Source organism: Vulpes vulpes, chromosome 12 (assembly GCF_048418805.1).
Source record: "Vulpes vulpes isolate BD-2025 chromosome 12, VulVul3, whole genome shotgun sequence".
NCBI classification, from domain to species: Eukaryota; Metazoa; Chordata; class Mammalia; order Carnivora; family Canidae; genus Vulpes; species Vulpes vulpes.
Window position 1 is genome coordinate 91,525,768 of NC_132791.1, and position 22,349 is coordinate 91,548,116.

Genomic DNA, 22,349 nt, shown 5'->3' on the forward strand with positions numbered 1-22,349 from the left:
AAATAAATGCTTTGGGTGATAGAAGACAGGGAGTATACTGTTTTCAATCTTAGCATGGGAATTCATACTTGTGAATTTTAGGCTCTTAAACTAAGTAATTCTCATGTGTATTAATCTGGGAATTTAAAGGTAATCCCTTAAAAACTAAAATCTAAATTCTTAGGTTAACACATATAAATTCATGCCAGAACACACTGGGGATTTTATCAAAGCATTAAGCATAAATTGTTGCACCCACATGTATTTAAATTCATGGGGAATCATTCTATTAAGGTTATTTCTCCCCTCAGTGTGTGCTTAGTTCTTCTCAAATGATCATTTTCTATTTCTTATTTAAATAATTCCTTAAAATACTTGTGAGGAGATCGGGATTATGATTCTGTCCTCTATGTTTTAGTTTTTTTTTTTTTTTTTCTGTTGAATTTATACTCTTCATCATTTGTAACTGTGTCACATTAGGCCAACTTCTTAACCTTTCTTTGCCATTTTTGCCAAAAGGACATAAGGCCCCTGCCACAATGGAGTAGTTATGGGAATTAAATTATTCGTTATTACATAGGCAGACACAATAATCACATAAAGAGAATAATGCAGATAATTGATGATGATGAAAAGATTCACACCAGCTAACATTTCCTGAGTGCTGACTAGGTGCCTGGCACTGTGCTAGGCACTGTTCAATTCTAAATAGGGTAAATATGAACTTACTTAAACCTCTTAACAATCCTGAAAGTTAGGCTGCCTTCTTCATTCCTATTTACAGAATAGTATCCCTGAAAAATTTTAGTCTTGCCTAGATACATCTTCCCTTAGCTTTTTTTATTTTTCTATTTATTTTTTATTATGAATTTTTATAACTTTTTATTTATTTTTTGTCTTTATAAACCCAACAGACTCATTTTTCAGACCAACTTGATCCCTCATTTTGAGGGATCCTCACTTGAATGAAGAATTAGGTTTCCCCAAGAGAAGCAGAATCCAATAGAACCAATAGAAAGAGAGAGAGATTTATGGGGGCTGGCAAGTCTGAAATCCTTAGGACATAGTGGTAGGGTAGAGATTCAGGTAAGAGTTGATATATAATTCAGGCAAGAGTTGAAGTCTTGAGTCACAATTCCACAGGGCAGCAGACTGGAGACTCAATATGAAATAATGTTGCAGTCTTGAGACTCCATTTTTTCTCTTCTGGGGAGAAACCCTAATCTTTACTCTTAAAGCTCTCAAATGGCTGGATGAAGCCCACTGACATCATAAAGGGGGATCTACTTTGCTCAAAGTCTACTGATATAAATGTCAGTCACATCTAAGAATTACCTTTGATGGCAACATCTAGACTGGTGTTTGAACAAATAACTAGGCACAACAGCCTAGCCATGCAGACACATAAAATTGAGTTATCAGAAATGGTTAGGTTTAAGATAGTGAGATCTCCATATTTTTATTCTAATCTGTGAGTCAGCAAACACATATTGAATATCTTTTCTGTGTGTGCTAGGCATTGAGCAATGCATTTTTATACCTATTATGTCCCTTCCGTTCTGACATGTCTTTGCAGCTTGGATCCTGGAAACCATCCAGGTACACATTTACAGGTGGCACCTGATAGGTTTACGAAATCATTTGTGAGCTTTCAAAAGTCTTATGGCATTTGAAGAATGAATAATCAGGCACTTTACCAGCTATATTGTACACGGGGATCTACTGAGACTTAGAAAGTTTAAAAACTTATGCAAGGTAATATGGTGAACAAAGAAGTGAACAAAGAAGGAAGGCCAGCCGTCCTCTGGACACTGCAGCCTGGTGATCTTTCCCAGTACCTCCACCTCCTGTCCTTCTGGAAAACCAAGCTCTCTTCCTTTGGTTAAAAGTGTCCAGGTTTTTGTTAAAATTCTAACTTCAGAGGCATGGAAAAGTCCATATTTTATCTTCCAGCGTTTTTTTTTTTTTTCCAAGTCTGGAAGAGAGAGGAGTATTTTATATTTACAGTGTACATCTAGCTCGATGAATAGATGCATTTTGTAGGTGATACTGTTTTCAGGTGATAGAGAGAGAAAGAAAGTACACACATACCGTTTAAATAAATGCAGGCATCTCTATGCAAACAACAAGGCAGCCCAAATAAAGTCTCTCTGTGTTTGCAAAGCTCAGGAACTGTTCTCAGAGATCCTAACTTGAAAATGAACCCGAGTGCTCTGGCTTCTCCTACACTTATTCATCTCCCAAGTTGGTTTCAGAAAAAAATGGTGAGCAAATGGTAAGATGTTGACATAAACAGCATGTAATATTAACGTACAGAAACCAGAGTATCTACACTTTGGGATGTATTTGATAAGTGGGAAAAAGGCCTTAATGCAGAGCCTGTACTTTACTTGCTTTGTGAACATGGCAGGAAGAATAAAAGTTGTTGGTGTTGGGCTGGTGTTTTAATCTTAAAACTTGTTCTGGGCCTTAGCAATTTCCTAGTACGTTAAATAGAAAATAATTTGCTAAACTGTAGATTATGGAAAACCAAGCTTTATCCCCTATTAGGAAAAAAAAAAGTGGTTAGGTTACTGTGTGTTAGTTAAGCTAATGTCAGAGTGACAAAGAGCAAGTCACATTTCGTTTGGTCTTTTTGGGATAAATAGATGAGAGCTTCAAGGAGATGGATTCTGAAGAGGCAGTGGGTTCCAGAAAGAGACCTGAACCCCATAAAGAAGGCAGCAAAGCCACCCCTGCCTACAGCGAGGCGTCTGAAAGATATGTTCCGACAAGAGTAATTCTGCTTGGAAATTCTTCCTCGGAACAGGTCAGTATTCAAATATATATCTAGAAATGTAAGATTATGTCTCTTTCTAAAATGACAAGTTGAAATGTCAGTCCTACGCATCATATTATCCACTGATTTTACTCACCAACACGCCCCGTCTAGAACACATGATTTATGACCCACCCAAATCTTTTCCCTTCTGTTTCATATACATTTTAGCAAGCAGAACTCCTGCTACTTATCAATATCAATCCCAGCCCTCACATAATTTTGTTTTACTTCCTCTGGTTTTACTTCAAGTTGAGAGTGCTAATTTGTAGCATATTATGAGCTATCTATGATAAAACCCCAAAGCAGCATAAAGGTACTTGGATAAAATTAAGAAACAACCTGGACTTGTTTGCATATGCACTGTGTTCCCGTGTGAACACTCTGGTAATTGTGAAGTCGCCATTTAGGAAGCTTAACCTGTAGTACATTTTAACTGTTGTGATTTATGCCACACAAAGGCGTCTTTAACCTATGGATGCATTGACTCCAGTGCCACCTTTTCTGTTTTCTTTTCTTTTTATTTCTTTTCTTTTCTTTTCTTTTCTTTTCTTTTCTTTTCTTTTCTTTTCTTTTCTTTTCTTTTCTTTCTTTTCTTTTTTTCTTTTCTTTTCTTTTCTTTTCTTTCTTTTCTTTTTTCTTTTCTTTCTTTTCTTTCTTTTTTTTCTTTTCTTTTCTCTTTTCTTTTTTTCTCTCAAACCAGTTCTTCCTTTTTTTTTTATAAATTTGTTTTTTATTGGTGCTCAATTGGCCAACATATAGAATAACACCCAGTGCTCATCCCATCAAGTGCCCCCCCTCAGTGCCCATCACCCAGTCACCCAACCCCCTGCCCACCTCCCCTTCCACCACCCCTAGTTCGTTTCTCAGAGTTAGGAGTCTCTCATGTTCTGTCTTCCTTTCTGATATTTCCCACTTATTTTTTCTCCTTTCCCCTTTATTCCCTTTCACTATTTTTTATATTCCCCAAATGAATGAGAACATATAATGTTTGTCCTTCTCGAATTGACTTATTTCACTCAGCATAATACCCTCCAGTTCCATCCACGTCGAAGCAAATGGTGGGTATTTGTCATTTCTAATGACTGAGGAATATTCCGTTGTATACATACCTTTTCTGTTTTCTATATGCATTTCTATTTACCTATATGTAGCATTATGTGCTCAGTGCCACTAAAGAGAGAAGTGTTTCTTCTCTGTAGTCACCCACCTTATGTATCCCACATAAAAACACAGGAATTCCACATGGCTAGCTCCAGGGGTGTGTGTGTATATGTGTGTGTGTGTGTGTGTTGCTGCTGTTGTTGCTTTTATTGTTGTTTGTGAAATGTAAGCTGATTCAGGCTAAAGAGGAAAAAATATCAGGGGAGTGATACATACTTCAGTGTATCGTTAGTTGTAAGAGATGAACCATTCATAAAGCATTCAGCACAAAGAAGTTGCTCCTTAAATGGCATGGGCACATGGAGAGAAAAAAAATGGTAGTCCCCTCCCCAGGCCAACACTCTCCATGTTCTCGTCTTCACCATGTTAGGAAGTTTCCTGAACATTTGTCGCAGGAAAATCCTTCAGATTTGATGTTAGAGCTCATAGCTTTCATCCTTGGTTCTGGTATTTATATGAATTTATTTGAATCTCTGTGTAGAGTAGAATGAAATAATTTACGCCCTTTATGGTTGTGATGAAGACTAATAAAATGTGTCCAAGTGCCTGGCAGTTAATGTTTCTCTCTTTTTTTTTTAAGATTTATTTATTCATGAGAGACACAAAGAGAGAGAGAGTGAGAGAGAGAGAGAGAGAGAGAGAGGCAGAGACATAGGCAGAGGAAGAAGCAGGCTCCTCACAGGAAGCCCGATGGGGGACTTGATCCCGGATACCAGGATCAAGACCTGAGCTGAAGGGAGGCGCCCAACTGCTGAGCCACCCAGGCATCCCAATGTTTCTCTTTTCTTATGGTCCATGTTACATATTTGTTGAGAGCTATCCTTATTTTTTTTAAAGATTTAATTTATTTCTTTTGGGGGGTGTGGAGAGTGAGAGTAGTTGGGAGAAGGGTAGATAGAGAGGGAGAGAGAATCTCAAGCAGACTCAGTGCTGAGCATGGAGCCAGATGCAGGCCTTATTCTCATGACCTGAGCCCAAATCGGGAGTTGTACACTTAACTGGCTGAGCACCCCCAGGTGCTTCACTTAGCTTACTTTTTGTTGCTATTGTAAAGGTGAACTGACACCTATAAAAGTCAAGGTGTTTAAATGGAGATAGAAGGTCCCAGCAGAGGTGAGTGCTGTTGGGTGAGTCCTTTCTCAAACTGTTTATCTATACCTATTAGTTTATATAGGGACTGAGTGGGATTGCTTTTCATCTTAATATTACATGGCTTTGTTGTGGTGGGAGATGTGGGGGTGACAAGAGACTCTAGATTGCATAAAGAGATTCAAAGGACCTGTACTAAAATATCAAGAGGACTGGCTGAGAATTGTCTGGTACAGAGATTACTATGGGAAAGTGGGAGATCCTGACAGTTGTATGTCTTGGAGGAAAACAGTAAGACTGAATACTATGAAACCAAAAGAGCAGTGGTGGATTGCAGGGAGCATGCATTTGAGAGTCAATTGAATCTTGGAGTCATTTGAGAGGTCCCGTTTCAAGGGTCATGCAAATGATGACATATTACTTTAATTGTTACCACTGGGCAATTTAGTTACCTAAGTATATAGAACTCTTTAGAAATATTTGCACTGACTTTATATATCTTGTAGACATGTAGGAAAGACATGGGATGAGTTGGGTCTGAGAGTTATCCAGTAAGAAGTAAAACTAAGCAATTAAGTGCATAGTGTTAACAAATTTAATCACAGAAGGAATCCAGGGAAACAATAACACACTGTTTTTCAAATAAATATTGAATTAAAAATAAAATAATTTTATTTTTTTAGCTGCAAGAGGGAGGTGTTTTCCTGGACGTTTCCTAATATTTATTGTATATGATGTACCTGTTCTTAATCAGTTGCAGGTAACTAGGGTTTCCTCTCGATTTTAATAATTCATATATTTAGTTTATTCAATTAGGAAGCTATGCTTTCAGGAGGTTTTAAGAATTGGTTTATGTGGGTGCCTGGATGGCTCAGTCAGTTAAGTATCTGTCTTTGGCTCAGGTCATGATCCCAGGGTCCTGGGATTGACCCCTGCATCGGGTTCCCTGTTCACTGGGGAGCCTGCTTCTCCCTCTCCCTCTGCCTGGTGCTCCCTCTGCTTGTGCTCTCTCTCTTGTTCACTTTCTCTCAAATAAATAAATAAAATCTTTAAAAAAATCTCCGTAAGTAAAAGATGGATTTCATATGACACTTTAACAGATTAACCAGTATATTTTCTGTAAGCCAAAGCACATTCTACTCTGTGGTCAGTAAAGAAAATAGTCTGATTTTTAAAAATCTCTCTGTCTCCTCTTCCCTTTCCTAACTTTTTCCTCCATTCCACACCCATTCCAGAGCCTTTCTTAGTTGCCTAGAGCAGGAGTCACAATTAAAACATAAATCCTGTAGAAGCTGATCAACCCCACAAAGTTCACAGAAAAGACAAGCTGTATTTTACCATAATTGTAGCAGATTAATAGGCTAGGAAATGTGTTAAATTAAAAAAAAAAGACTAATAGACTTTAAAATAGGAGCTAAACTATTTTATTACTTAACCAATACAGTTGCTTATCTATCACTCCTTAAATATTACCTTAAATATAAATATAAGTTAAGATATAAAGAATAAAACCATAAAGATAAACAGAACAAGAGCACAAATATTATTTCATAGTGGGGAAAAAAGCAGTAGTGATTTTCCACATGTTAATCTGAGAGAAACCATAATGACACTGTCATGGTCCCTAGTTTCTGAGCATCTGCCACATTCAGTGCCTTTTCTGAAGTAAGCAGGGAGAATGCTATATTATTACAAATGTGAAACATGGCTCTAGAGAGCAGAAATACAATTTTATAAATTAAAAACCTCATGGAATTATTTTTTAGTTTTAATGCATGGTTATATTTGTATAAGAAAAATTTACTGTCCAATTGATGGCACTCAGATTTTTCCTTACTTAGCCTCCATTTTATGTATTCAGTTTGCAATTCCTCATTAGTTACCTGGCATACGTTTTGACCATACCAGAATGTTCAGGAAACAAAAGGTTTCAGATGGAGACATTCTTGCCAAAGCAGACTAGCATTGAAGAAGCAGCAGGTTACCATCTAGAATGAACAAATACATTTCAGTGATGTTATTTTTGCTCTGGAAATCTTTATCTAATGCAGCCACAATCAATTATTTGCTTGTTGTCACTTTATATTTTATCAGCACCTCTAAGTGAAGAGGTTTCCAAAACAAAAAAATGTTATTAGTTGTTACTTCTTTTCACTGAGACTTATTTTACATCTTATCTCTTTTTGCTGTGATTCGAAAGAATTTTAGTTCATATTAAAACTTAAATTTTTCTCCATCTTCTCTTACCTCCTTTCCAATAGTAGGAGCTATTAAAGCTGATAATTAGGCAACTGGGATCACTGAAGAAATTTATATCATGAAAAAAAAATGTGTGGGCACACAACATAATAGCAACCTAATAATGAATAAGGCAACTAATTCTACAAGCATCTATCTCTGGTGTATAGACATGGTCCAAGGATACCATTTTATGTATCTAAAGATTGGGTGAATTGGTGAATTGATCATTCTTTAAAAATCTCCATTAACATAATTCCTTAGAACTAAAGATTCAGTATCCTAAACCGTCAGAGAATTTATACTATTGGTTGCAAGTCTAAAGTGCAAAGGTTTTTTATTTCAAATGAATGGTAAATGCCTTTCTTTTAATACTCAAGTAAGCCATGGGGCATGGCTTATGCACTCCTATGGGAGTCCAGGAGCCTACCAGGGCATGTTCCAGAACAGGAAGCCATCCCACTTCTGTGTGGAATTGAGTCAAGGAAGGAGATTTGGAGACAGGATTTGGAGTATTGGTTTATATGTGCTAATAAAACTATATGTAGAAAAAGACAAAGTAGGAGAGCTGAATAATCTTCAGTAGATTTTCATATTTCATATTCTATCAAACTTCTAGATCCTATTCTAAACTCCTGTATTTAAAATTATAGTAAAGTGGTTCCTGACATCTCTAGCCATACCCCTTTATCTTTTATCAATGTGTAGTCCACCATCACCAACAATCAAGCTTGTTCAAAGTTCAAGGCAAGTTCACGTGGCTGTTAATTAACATTTTGGCCAGATATCCTCTCACCTTTAGTGAGACAAATCAACATTTCTGAAACACAGATATTAATGAAAAGGTTTCTTGTTTGTTGTTTGAGAGCAAAGCATGCTACTTTTTACATAACTTTTTTGTAATTTCATCATGTTGAGAATGCCACACAAAACATGATTATCATGTGTATTTGTAAAGCAAAACAGCATCAGTCTGACAAATGATTTAATAATTGTTCTCTCTTCTTTGCCCAACTCCTCCCATTCTCTTATGAAGTTCCTTGTACAACCAAATTTCCTTCAGAAGTTCAGCCCTCAGTTATATATCAACAAATGAAAATTTGTGCTAAATAAGGCAGAATGAGAATGCTACACTGTGTTCAAGTGAAAAGAAATCCCCATACATGATATTTAATATTTACTTCAATAAATAGGTCAAGATGCTTTATTCCATGAGCTTCTTTACATCAAGGTCCATTTTTATTTTTTAAATCTTCAACACCAGCTACAGAGCCTGGGAGAAAACATAAAGTATACTCTCATTTTTGAATGAATGAATAAATGAGTGAGTGTTGTAGAGATAATTGATAGGCCAAAATTTTCATGGATATCTTTAGCATATAAATGTTCTCTGATACTAATTTTCTCTAATAGAGTCTAACATCACTATGTGGAGTGTTAGGATTTGGTACTTTTCATACATATCATCTTAATTATATTTAAAAATCTTTTGTCATAGACAAAAAAGTCACTTTTATCTCACGGATTTATTGAGGTATAATTTAAAAATAAAATTATAATATATTTGAAGTGTAAAATGTGATGATTTGGTATACTTTGTTTTGGTGAGAATGCATAAGATCTACTGTCTTAGCAAATTTCAAGTACATAATCTAGTATTATTAACTATACCCAATGCTGTACCTTATATCTTTAGATCTTATTCAACTTACAGCTGAAAGTTTGTACCTTTGATCAACATCTCCCCATTTTTCATACTCCTCACCCCTGGCAACTACCATTCTACGCTGTTTCTTTGAATTTGACATTTATTTATTTATTTATTTATTTATTTATTTTAGATTTTACATATAGGGATATCATACAGTATTTGTCTTTTTCTGTCTAGCTATTTCACTTATAAAAATTTCAACAAATTAGGTATAAAGAACTATACATCAATGTAATAAAGACCATTTATGACAAGCCCACAGCTAACATCATACTCAATGGTGAAAAGTAGAAAGCTTTTCAGGAATAAGGCAAGAATGCCCACTTTTGCCGCTTCTATTCAATAGACTACTGGAAGTCCTAGCCAGAGCAATTAGATAAGAAAAAGAAACGGCATCCAAATCAGAAAAAGACTCTTAAAAATACAATAGTGAAATTTCATTACATTCCTACTGAATCTAAATATTTTTCATAATTTAACATCATAATTGCCTTAAGAACAAATTATTATTTTCATTTTATAGAAGAGCAACGTGAGGCACAGAGAGACTAAGTCACTTGGGAAGGGTTTGTAGCTAAGTCACTGAGCCAGGATTCAAACAGACAGTCTTACCCATTACATTATGTTGTTAGTAGCAGTTCACAGTATTCAAGGAATATGGCTTTTTAATGTAAAACTCTTTGTCTTTTATCTGGCATTTTGGAAGAAGCGACATTTTAGATCAATTAAGTGCTTTTGACATCTTTTAAATTATTCTGTAGGATATGGACCAATATATTTTATGAAGTGAATGATAACACTATTTCATCTTGCATTTGGTAGAACCAAAAAAAAAAAAAAAAGTTGAGGCATGTTTATAATAGCTTAAATACTCAGTGACATTCCTTGTAGTTAAGCTGGTAAAATAATGAATTACAAAATAATCGTTCTGTAATTTTGAAAATACAGAACATTAAAAAGAATTGGCTAGCATTATGAATTCGTTGAATTGAATTTGTACCTTAGATATCTGTTTCACCTTAAAAAAAGACTGTCATTCCTCGAATATATACATTAAAAATAAAATTCTTCTCCACAATCTGTAGTTAGTCACATTCTACTACTATTTTTTTTAGAAAGCCCAATCTCCTGCTCTTCTCTTGTCATCTCTTACCTTGTATTCTTGGAGTAAGTGACATATCGCTATCATGCTCTGCTCATCTTGAAGGTAGGAGCTTGGTCCTATTTGTTTGTGTGTCTTTCTACCCAACACCCATCCTGGAGTTCAATATTTGCTAATTAGATATTTATTGAATGGGCATTTGATACACAGCATATTGGATAAAAGAATACTTGCGGAAACATCTGAACCATTCACCTAACATATCTGTATAAGGTCATGAATCCAATTAGAATTTTTATATGTTAAGACTAAACAAATCATTACAGCCTTTTGCTACTGTTCTTTATTTTGTTCAACTCTAGCTGCCATAACAAAATACCACAGACTAGGTGGCTTAAACAACAGGCATTTGTTTTCTCATTCTTCTGGAGGTTGGAAGTCAGATCAGGGTGCCAGCATGGTTGGTTTCTACTGAGATTCCTTTCCCTGGTTTGTAGGTGGTTGTCTTCCCCTATATCTTCACATAGTGGGAAAAGAGAGAGAGCAAGGACTCTCTGGCTCTCCTTAAAAGGGCCATAATCCCATCGTGAAGGTTCTACTCTCACCACTTCATCTAAATCTAATTATCTCCAAGGCCCCATCTTAGCTAGTCACTTTGGAGATTAAAGCTTAAATGTATGAATTTTGCTGGAACATATTTCATTCTGTGGAACTCTTCCTGAAAAAAATACTAGATTTTCATGAAAACTTTTCTGCATAGATCTTAGCTCATGAAAAATTCATTTACCCTGAGTACTGAAGAATGTACTTGTTTCACAAATGTTTCAGCTGAAGTGCTTCTAGTGGCTGAGTGCTTTGTTTATTTTAGGATAGAGCTTTGCATGGGAGAGAAGCCTCAGGCTGAGAAAGAAGTCTGCTCAGAGATAGGTGGACTGCCGAGCCTCTGAGAAGTTGTACTCCTTCTTGCCTATCAGAGACCCAAAGTGCTTCTAAATATTACCGGAAAAAGATTTTTGACATGTACTTTTAGGAGGCACAAAGTAAAATAAAATCGCCTACTTTCTTGTTAATATTTAGAAACTTTTCTTCAACCATTTGAAATCTGATTTGTACCATCATGATTCTGTGCCATCTATCAATTTGGAAAGGTTGAAATCTTTTCAAACACATGCTGAATATGTAAAATTTTTGCTATTTTAGTTGCTCACTCTGAGTGTTTAATGTGTGAGAACATAGAAATGGTTCAGTGAAACATGGTTTGAGAAGAAAGAGAAAGTGTATGGAATTGAAAATTTGCGACAAGACCAACTCTTTGACTCAGCCTCTTTAAGTGAAAATTTGGAAAGAAAAGAAAAGTGAGTTGAAAAGAAAAAGAAAAGTGAGGTGAAAAAAAGTGAGTATGTTTGTGTGTGTGAGAGAGAGAGAGACAGAGAAATTTGTCAGTGACATTGCTTAAGGATCGGTAAGATGAGAAAAGGAATATAGAAGAAAATCATCTTGCGATGAACTTTCAATGCAGAATCCTATGTCCCAAGTCAGTTGAAACATGAGTTCTCTGTAGAAATTGCACACATCTAAGAAAAACTCCCAATATGTGCAATCCTCTAAACCCAGGATGTTGGGTAGGTATATTTACAAAAGACTTCCCAAGAGGAACTGTTAGACTACAGGAAGCCCATTTTCAATATGTCTGCATAACACCCATTAATATTAACAAGAATTATATCTGAATATGGAGAGGAACAACCTTCTTAACTTTAATCTCTTTTTCCCCCCTGATAAGTTATTACTGACCACAATGCTCATTAGTGGCACAATAAAAAGGGCCTACTGGTAAATAATAACAATTCTTTGTAGTTATATACAGTGCCTTTGATCAGAGCAGCTCAAAGCCTCTATGACTCATTAATTTTTGAAATACATCAGTGAAGTATGAGGGTGTCAAGGATTACTACCCTCATTTCGTAAACAGAGAAACCAAGTTTTGCAAGCAACTATCCCAAGGTCATTCAATGATCTGGTGACACTATCAGGGATATGATCTATAAGCCAGAGACAATTAGAACAAACAGTACTCAACAGAAATGAGCAGCTTCTGAGAGATTGCCGAGAAACTTTATGTAATGCTTGGAAATAATACAGCTTTTAAAAGCTTATTTTTCATTTAGGCTTCACTTGAATTATTTCTTCTATTAGTAATGGAGAGCCCCCCCCCCCCAGTTTCTCATTTAGATCACTTAATATTGGACCATTTTCTTGAGTCTTCTCTGTGTCTGTATTTCTTTTGTATGAAGAAATAGTGTATGTATGTTTTCTATGAAACCATTCAAATTCATTGCTAATAAAAAAGAAGAAAATCATTACATATACATATATCCACACCTATATATGTTTAGGCAGTCAAATATTGATCTATTTCATCCATTGATTCTGAAAAACTACCATCTGAATGAAGGTTAAGAGAATAGACCCTGCATTATTATTATTTTTCAAAAGGTAACCTCTCAGTAAAACAGGAAATAACACTTCAAAGCTGGCAAATCCAATTTTCTTTAAAATTTGTCTCAAAAAACCCCTCCCTGTGTGGTGTATGGGAAGGATGAAAATTTACCTTTTCCAGGATTATTTTTTCAATGCCCCTTTGCGCTGTTATGGTTACTTAAATTTTCAAAGGCTTGTGCCTTGGGATGCTCGTGGAGTGGCAAAGTCTCTAAGCGGAGGCATTAACTTTTTTGTGTGCATGAGCATGCACACACATGAGTTTGTATTTTATGTCTGTCCCCATGCTCTGTTATCTAAGTATATCACGGTTTTATACATAGTAGACCAAGATGGTCCATGGGTTTCCTTGTTATTTTTGCGGAAGACTTCCTTTTCTCAAACTATCCATTTTGCTGCTATGACACACCAATTCTCTCTTATCCTTATTTCTTGTCTTCTTCAGATAAAATGCAATAATATCCTGATACTGATCGGGATATCTGAGATGCTAATTAGAATGTACATCCCTGGGAACAAAACCATACCCACTATCTCAGAATCTCTAGATTTTGAGCCCTAGATTATATAAATTTAATACAGACCCTCTAGAAGATTCTGATACACACTAAAGATCTTATTCTTATAATCATAGATAATACTTCTATAGCACTTACTATGTGCCAAGTGTTGGTCTTAATGTATAGGAATTCATTTATTCCTGCAGAAACCCTTGATATGTTATGACTTTAAGAAAAGCATGTTGCTAAGAACATAAATTGCTACTCTCCATATAAATTTGAAATGTACTAGCCATGCATGAGATGACAAGACCTTTAAGCAATGAGGTGGCATTTCAAATTTAATTGATAATAACTTGCAAAATTAGTATAGCAAAGTCTTGATTACCCTTCATTCAGATTGAGTTGCTTTTAAAAATAATTATCTCTGGAGTGGTACAATTATTTCACCGAGCTCTTCTTCCATGGTAGAGTGGATTTATTCTATCTTTAGGTCTCACAGAAAATGATGTATTTTAAGGAAAGTTTTGGACTTTATAGACATTCATCCATTGTCAGTTTTTGTTTTTAGGTTCTTAAAATTTTCTCACAAATGAACTATTTCCAGAAAACCATTTTTTTTCCAGGGATGTTTCTGGAATAATCAAGGAAATTGGGATATAGACAGGCTACTAGAAGATATGAAAAAATTAGCTGCTGTAGTAATCAAGACAGTGTGGGATTGATGAAAGAAAGATAAATGTAAGATAATAAGAGAAAAAAATAGATGAGCACGGATATAGTCAACCGAATTTTGATAAAGGAGTAAAACATTCAGTGGAGAAAAGACAGTGTTTTCTACAAATGTTGCTGAAACAACTGGGCATCAACATGCCAAAAACAAACAAATAAACAACTGCCCCAAAAAACAAAACAGAAAAATAGAACCTTGGACACCAACCTTACACCTTTCACAAAAGTTGACTCAAAACTGATCATAGACCTAAATGTAAAATACAAAATTACAAAATTTCTAGAAGATAACATAAGAAACACTTATGATGACTTTAGGAATGGTGATAACTTTTTAGATACAACAACAAAAGCATGATCCAGGAAAGAAATAATTTATAAGCTGAACTCGATTAAAAACTAGTCTGTGAAAAACACTAAAGACAATGAAGAGGTAAGCCATAGACTGGGAGAAAATATTTCCAAAGACACATCTGAAAAAGAACTGTTATCCATGATATATAAAGAACTCTTAAAACTCAACAACAAGAAAATGAGTGACATGATAGACATATTAAGAGTTGCTGAATGTCCTAAGTCACCAGAGGCATGCAGATTAAAACAACGAGATGCCCCTACCCATCTATTGGAATGGCCAAAATTCAAAACAATGAAAACACCAAACACTGGGAAGGCTGTGGAGCAACAGGAACTCTCATTCACTGCTGGTAGAGTGCAAAACGGTACACTTTGGAATACAATCTAACTTCATGATCCAACAATCACTCTTCTCAATATTTACCCAAATGAACTGAAAACATATTTTCACAAAAAAGCAAAAGCTTGCATACAGATGTTCATAGCAGCTTTAGTTGTAATTACTAAAACTTGGAAACAACCGAAATGTCCTTCAATAGGTAAACGGATAAACTGCACAACAGGATGTTATGTAATACTAGAAATACATAAGCTATCTAGCCCTGGAAAGACAGGGAGAAACTTTAAATGAATAGTATTAAGTGAAAGAAGCCAATCTGAAAAGGCTGCATAAGGATTCTGCAAAAGGCTGTATGACGTTCTGGAAAAGGTAAAATGGGGAGGCAATAATAAGATAAGGGGTTGGGTAGGAGGGAAGGATGCTACGATAGGCAGAGCACAGAGAATTTTTTAGGGCAGTGAAACTGTTCTATATGATACTATAGTGGTAGATACATGTGACTCTACAATTTGTCAAAATCCATAGAATGTAAATACAGAGAGGGAATCATAATGTGAACTATGGATTTTGTGTGATAATGATCTGGCAGCATTGGTTGAGTCAGTGTTTTGATCAATCAATCAAAGAGTCATTGATTTTAACAAATAGACCACTCTGGTGTGAGATGTTGATGGGAGGAGGCAATGAATGTGTGGGAGGCAAGGCGTATGTGGGAACATTCTGTGTTTTCTGCTCACTTTTACTGCAAACCTAAAACTGCTCTTTAAAAAAAGTCTATTATAAAAAAAAAAATCAGTGCTAGTTTTGTTTTTTTTTTTTTTTTTTTTTTTTTTTTAGTGCTAGTTTTGTAATGTGTCATAATAATAGGGTTATAAAGAAAATGACCCTTTTTGGGAGATGGATACTGAAATATTTAATAGTGAAATGTCAAAATGTTTTTGATTTACTTTTAAGATTTTTCAGTTTTCTTGTGTGTGAGTGTATACACATATGTATATGCCTGTATATATAAATGTAACAAACATGGCAAAAATTAATCATTAGTAAATCTAGGTAATAGAGATACAGTGAATTCATTATATAATTAATTGTTACTTTTATGTATTTTGGTATAGTTTATAATTAAAAAATAAAAAGAAGCACTTTTATCCAATTACCATATGTTAATTTTTAAAAAGATTTATTTATTTATTTATTTATTTATTTATTTATTTATTTGAGAGAGAGAGAGAAAAAGTTTACACAGGAGTGGGGAGAGGCAGAGGGAGAGGGAGACTCAGAATGCCAAGCGGACTCTGTGCTGAGTGTCGAGCCTAACTCAGGGTTCATCTCACAAGCCTGAGATCATGCATGACATGAGCTGAAATCTAGAGTCAGATGCTTAACGGACTGAACCACCCAGGCACCCCCATATGTAAATTTTTTTTTAATGTTAGATTGAAAAAAAAATGTTAGATTGGTTCATTCTGATTTATTAGATTAATATGCCATGCACTGGGGCAGGAATTTTTGTGAACAAATTTGTTTTTTTGTACAAAGCCATGGGAGATAAGTGTGATGATCCCCATGGTTTCAGGTGAAGAAATAGAAGCTGAGATCCTGTAATGTCTCCTCATTTTTCACCTAGAATTCCCAGATGCCCCTTTACTCTTGACTCCTCAGAGTTTCTTTCATTCTGTTCTTTGAGGTGGTTACTGTAGCATTTTGTTGTAGGAGGGAACACCTGACTATTCTTTCCAGTCTTTGCATCTGGGGATTCTTTCATTCTTCATGGCTTTCCCTTAGGGTCATTAAAACTGACGCATCATTCTTGATAGAATTGACAAAAATATATTTAAGCAGCCTGCCATTCAAATTATTTTTTAAGAAGCAATTTTCTACTGTTGATTTAGAGACCAAGAGATCTATTTTAGCCAGCTTAATTTCTGGTTAGCTAATTTAATCTGTACAAAATTACATAAGTAAACCTGAAACAAGCCTCCATCCTTCTTCTTCTTCTTCTTTTTTTTTTTTTGCCTTTGGATGTAACAATATTTTCAGAAATGAGTCAAATAGAATAAATAGCCCTCAGGCAGAGTAAATGACTCTAATGGTAATCCCTTACACATTCCTTTGTTGAAAAGATTGAAAATGAAGATAAAAATTTGGAAGCTCAAGGGTTAAACCCCTCCATGTGCTCTGTTAAGTAACAGTTTGGAATGTGAACACATAGGGTTGCCTTTTCAGAAGTTCAAAACGGGGAAGAGAATTGATAAATCTTTCCTTCAGGCTGTCCAAACCTCTCTTCTGATGGACCATCTGATTTCCAGCAGCACGTGGTGGTCTATATTTGCATAGAGAGACATCTAGTTTTCAGTTCTTTGGTTAATTAAGTTTCTGTTTGGTTTCAAGTCCATTATTTGTGGCAGCATAAGGTCACAAATAAAATATTATAATTGTAGTTGATGGGAATTACCCTTTTATGTGTAGGCCATATGAGTTCTGGGTCCCAAAGCTCAGACTAGTTCTGTATTATTTGGAAAAGCAATCAAGCAGTCTTGATCTTGGTTTTTCAGTTAGCACAATTCAAGGGGATGTGATCATTTGTAAGTTTTTTTTTGGTTCTAAAATTTTAATGATGTTACCTTACATTTGAGTACAGACATCGTGAGAAAGATAGCAGGCAATCCCCAATTCATGAAATGTTGGGCATTTTCTTCTTTGTGGGTTAATTATACTTTACATTAATATTTCTAAAATTTTTATGAGCCTTAAGGCCACCTGAGGTGCATGTTGAGATGTGGGCTTTTTGTTGGGTTTGGAGTATGACCAGGAATCTATGTTTCTTTCTTTTATTTTATTTTATTTTATTTATTTATTTATTCATGAGGGACAGAGAGAGAGAGAGAGAGAGAGAGAGAGAGAATGAGAGGCAGAGACACAGGCAGAGGGAGAAGCAGGCTCCACACAGGGAGCCCGACATGGGACTTGATCCCGGGTCTCCAGGATCCCACCCTGGGCCGAAGGTGGCGCTAAACTGCTGAGCCACCGGGGCTGCCCAGGAATCTAGGTTTTAAGTAAGTCCTCTAGATGATTCTGCAGCACATGGTGCTCAGGTGGTGCTTTGAGGAACTCTGTACTATGATTCCTACTAGGAAGCAGTGTTCAAATTTTTCTGTCTAGCCGTCATAAGGGAACTGATTTTTCTGGCACTGCTAGTAGAGGCTCACCTCTGAGCTGATTTTTACTCAGGGAGAGAACCTTGCCAATGTAGGGAGTGGAGGAGTGACAAATGTAAAAATAGCAGGGGAGCACAGTCTGAAAAACCTTCTAGGTGATTCTCAGACATTGCTTTGACAGTGGTGGGATGGTGCTGGCAGGGAGCTTGGCTCCCTCCATACCCTCTGCAGTCAAGAACACAAATTAAAATTACATAATTATGCTATTTTTTTATAACATATAACATGATTATGTTATATGAAGCAGTGCAGGACTTGCTTAAAATTATTTTGACTCAATGTGTGTATTATATTGTAAAGCATTCATAGAGAAAAAGGCAAATCAAAGAGGCTTTTTCAGTGGAGGAAGCATCCCTGGTCCTAAAACTAATTCATGTTTCTTTACTCTGGGTCAAAGCCCTCCCCTACTCTTCAAATTCTCTGTTACTTATATACCATTCTAAAACCCGTGGTTATTCTATTTTCCTCATCTTCATAATCTTCTCAAGAACTCATGTTTTACCTTTCAGATTTCGTCTATTATTTGTTCATTATCCACTTAATTGATTTCTTCCCTCATCCTCATCATTCCTTATTGTTTTACCCCACAGGTGTGTGATGGACTCCCACACTACCTCCAAATTTATGTCAGATATTGAGATTGATGGTTTCATGTACATCAAGAGGGTATGAAAAGGTTTATTACTTATATAAAAAGCTTTCTGGGGGAGAACAGGACAGGTTCACAGGACCTAAGAATGGCTTGAGAGGGAAGGGGAGGAGATGCCTGGCTTTTATTGTGGTTCAGTGGTGCGGCTGGGGTGAAGACTCCCCATCCATCATGTGCTAGCCTGGTTTGAGCCTCTCACTGGCACCAAGGGAGAGAGTACCTAGGCTTTCTTAACAATTTGCTCACATATGGGGGTAGGATGGGAGGAAAAAGGCTAAAATATCAACAAACATAAAAAAAAAGAGTGACTATCACACTTCCATTTGCTTACTTTTGGGTTAATTCACTTTTTAAACTTTTTTTTTAAAGGTTCAAGGTGAAAGCATACATCATTGATTTTATGCTTGAGACCTCTCTCTCTCAACGTAGAATTTAAGAGCTATACATGTTCTTTGATGTACTTCTTTGCTCCATTCTAGTGATTTGGACATATTAATTTGGACACATTAACTTTTATTATGTTTTAAAATTTATTTTATTTTACAATTTAACATATTTTAAAATTTCTTCTTTGATCTATATGTTCTTTAGAAGAATGCTATTTAATTTCCCAAATATTTGGAAACTAAGGAACTTCGTTTTATAACTTATAGTGCAGGGCTGCTGTAAGTGAATTATTTTCATTTTCACCTGGTTGAAAATATCTCTATTTTGCTTTCACTTTGGATATTTTTGTTGAATATAGACTTCCAGACTGACAGTTTTTTCTTGCAGCACTTAAAATCTGCTATTCCATAGTCTTTTGGCCTTCTTGTCTCACTTGTGAAATTGGCCTTCATTCTTAATGTTGTTTCCTCCCATGAAATCCAGTTGATTGTCATTATTCATAGATTCCTGATTTGCAAATTCTCTTTCTGGCTAAAATTTATTTGTTACTTCCAGATCAATCGTAGAAACACTTTGTTATAATTCATGAACATGTGCAGAGTGGTGAAAAAGTTGAGTTGCCTTATGTGCAAATTCCCAGCTGTGGTTGGACAAGGCAACCCCCTACCTTCTCCTTTCAGTTCTCATATTTAAATGAGGTTTCTTTTTGTGGTCTGTTTAATGCCACATTTTTGCACTCCCCCCACTTTTTTTGATGATTTCTCTGCTTCAAACAGTCCCCACTTGTAGCTAAGTGTGTCTAGTGTTCCTAAGCACAAGAAGGCTCTGTCCTCATGGAAAAATTATATATTTTAGATAAGCTTTATTCAGGTGTGAGTTGTAGTGCCATTGGCTGTGAGTTGAATATTAATTAATCAAAGATATAGTACATCCAGAAAAAGGAAGAGGAAATTCACCTACTCTGCATTAAGGTGCTCCAGAGAGTGCTAAGGTGACTTTGATACTGGGTAATGAAGCTATGGAAAACATGGAAAAGTGGCTAAATTTGTAGATTCATGAGATGACAACTGATTTAAAAAGCATAATGGGTTGTATTTTTCTGAGACTAAAAGCCAGATAAGTTTGCAGTCATGTTTTCCAAATTCAGGAAAATGCTAAACGTACCTCAGTTAGTGTTGGCCTACGTTTATGTTTCAAAAGGTGATGCAACATGAAAAATGCTCAACTTGCATTTAGGGCAGGTTCTGTAGAACAGGCTGTGGAAGAATTTTAGAAATACCAGCTAAGTTTTATATGAGGAAAGGTTATATGGCTAAGGAGGTTTGTATAACAAGATGGGCTTGTTTTATATGGACGTTGGCAATATCTTTATGTAACAGGAAGTGTTTCTATTGATGAAATGTGACCAGAGGCTCACAGGCACCTAACTCCATACATTCTTTAGGAACAGTGTGGTTCAGTGTTCACCAATTCAGTGTGTGCAGTGACTTTATTGAACATAACTACCACAAATGACAAGAATCAACTACATGTCTTTTCATCTGGGTACTTTCCAGATTTTTCTCTTTATTTGCTTTCCATTGTTTTGATTCTGATGATCTTTAAATTTGATTTTTTTTCTTTATACTGACTGAATGAAGTTTGCTGAGTTTCTTGATTCTGGGTTTTGAGTCCCTTTATTAATTATATAAAAGTCTTAGCTATTATCTCTTCACATATTTCTTTTGTCCCATCCTTTCTCTTTCATTTTCCTGGGACTCTTTGCATATTTACACCATAAGATAATACTTCACAGATCTCAGACTTTATTTATTTTAACTTTATTTATTTTAACTTTATTTATTTATTTATTTATTTATTTATTTATTTATTTATTTTTAACATTTTTTTCTCCTTGGATTTGCATTGATATTAACTTGTCTTTAATTTTACTCATTTTCCTCCTCAGCCCCATTCAGTCTGCTAAGTCCCCTGAAAGAGTTTTTGATCATTGATATCGTATTTGTTTATTTACTTATTTTTAAGGAGAGAAGGGTAAAGGGAGAGGGGGAGAGATAATCTTAAGCTGGCTCTACACCTAGTATAGAGCCTGAGGTGAAGCTCGATCTCATGACCCTGAGATCATGACCTGAGCCAAAATCAAGAATCAGAAGCTTAACTGACTAAGCCACCCAGGCACCTCTCTTATTTATTTTTTAAATGCTACTTGACTCTTTGCAGTCTTCATCATCTGTTAATGAAACTTGTTCATCTTTTTTAACAGGATCTTTTTACTTAGTTTTTATTCTTATTATACAGGTCCCCATCTGCTAATTTCAGCATCCCATCCATCTATGGGTATGGTTCCACTGACTGCTTCCTGTCTTGATAATAGGTCATGTTCTCCTGCTTCTTTGCTTCTTTTCTGTTTTTTTTTTTTTTTTTAATTGAATGCTGGAATTCTGTGAAAAAAAGAGATACTAAAGTAAATAATATTTCTGCCAAGCAAAGGTATGTTCCTTTCTCTGTCATGTTATACGTGTTGGAATTGACTCCAACAGTCATACAAGCATTCAGTCAGGAGGTCTGGCTTGTGTGCTTGCATTGAGTAGATGTAGCTCATGACAGTACTTGAATTATCTGATGATAGAATCAGAGCCTTCTTTAAAGTGGGGCTTCTGATATGGGTGCTAGAGGTTTTGTCCCACTTTTCCTGCCCTCATCTGCCCATCAACAGCCTCTGTGTACTTGCAATGTGGGGATGTGGTCTCTCTTAGCATTTCTGTCCCTCCTCTGGCAAGTCCATGAAGGGGCCGGAAGAGTGGTTGACTTTTCTGTCTCCTGCTCTGCCTTCAGTATTTTGTAGCTTTTGTGTCCTGTGCTTTCAGCCTAAGGAATCTCTTTTGGCTTTACTGTCCTGCTGCTAATCTTTCTTATGAGTATTCGGTGAGGACCCATGGGAGAGAATTGGTGGGTGGATGTAGATTTTGTTTGTTTGAAACTACAAAGACTTCAAACTTCATTCTGGTCTACTCCTGACTTGATAAAATTAAGGAAATAGTTATGTTTTTCTTCCCATGTCTATGGCAGCTTTTACCTCCTACCACTGCTCTGTGAGGATAAAATCAGCCATGGGACTCTTTACTTCTAAGAGAGAATAATAATTTTCTGGGTTTCATTTGATTATGTTTCTTTGTGACCTCAACTCTCAAATTAGTTTTAAAAAACCCTATTGTTTGGTAGATTATGCTACTTTTATTTTTAGGAAGGGAGAGACATTCTCTTGAGACTTTCTGTCTTTAAGTGGAAGCAAAATTCTTCTATCTTCATATTCTCCCTTTGATTCTTCTCTTTATCAAATTATTATTTTGAATCATCCTCAGTTTAAAAGCAAATGAACAAGAAAGTCCCAGTAGGCTAATGGATAAGGCATTGGCCTCCTTAAAACAAAAACAGAATGACAACTCTTCCTTGACTATTTATCCTTTTTCCCCCATGGCCACAATATTTATTCTCCTCACCCCCAAACTAGAAAGAATAGCTTCCTCTTGGTTTCTCTGTTTCTTTTCCCTCTTAGTCTTTTCTCA

At 35.8% G+C, this 22,349-nt stretch overlaps 1 protein-coding gene across 1 annotated transcript in view; it reads left to right on the forward strand.

Moving 5' to 3' along the window:
* LOC112920437 (uncharacterized) overlaps positions 1-22,349 on the forward strand; it is a gene marked incomplete at its 5' end in the record, with an annotated part of 293,948 nt that overhangs the window by 22,539 nt on the left and 249,060 nt on the right. Inside the window, one exon of the mRNA XM_072731939.1 lies at positions 2,626-2,788. Coding sequence (XP_072588040.1) covers positions 2,626-2,788 — 163 coding nt within the window. The remainder of the gene's footprint in view (positions 1-2,625; positions 2,789-22,349) is intronic.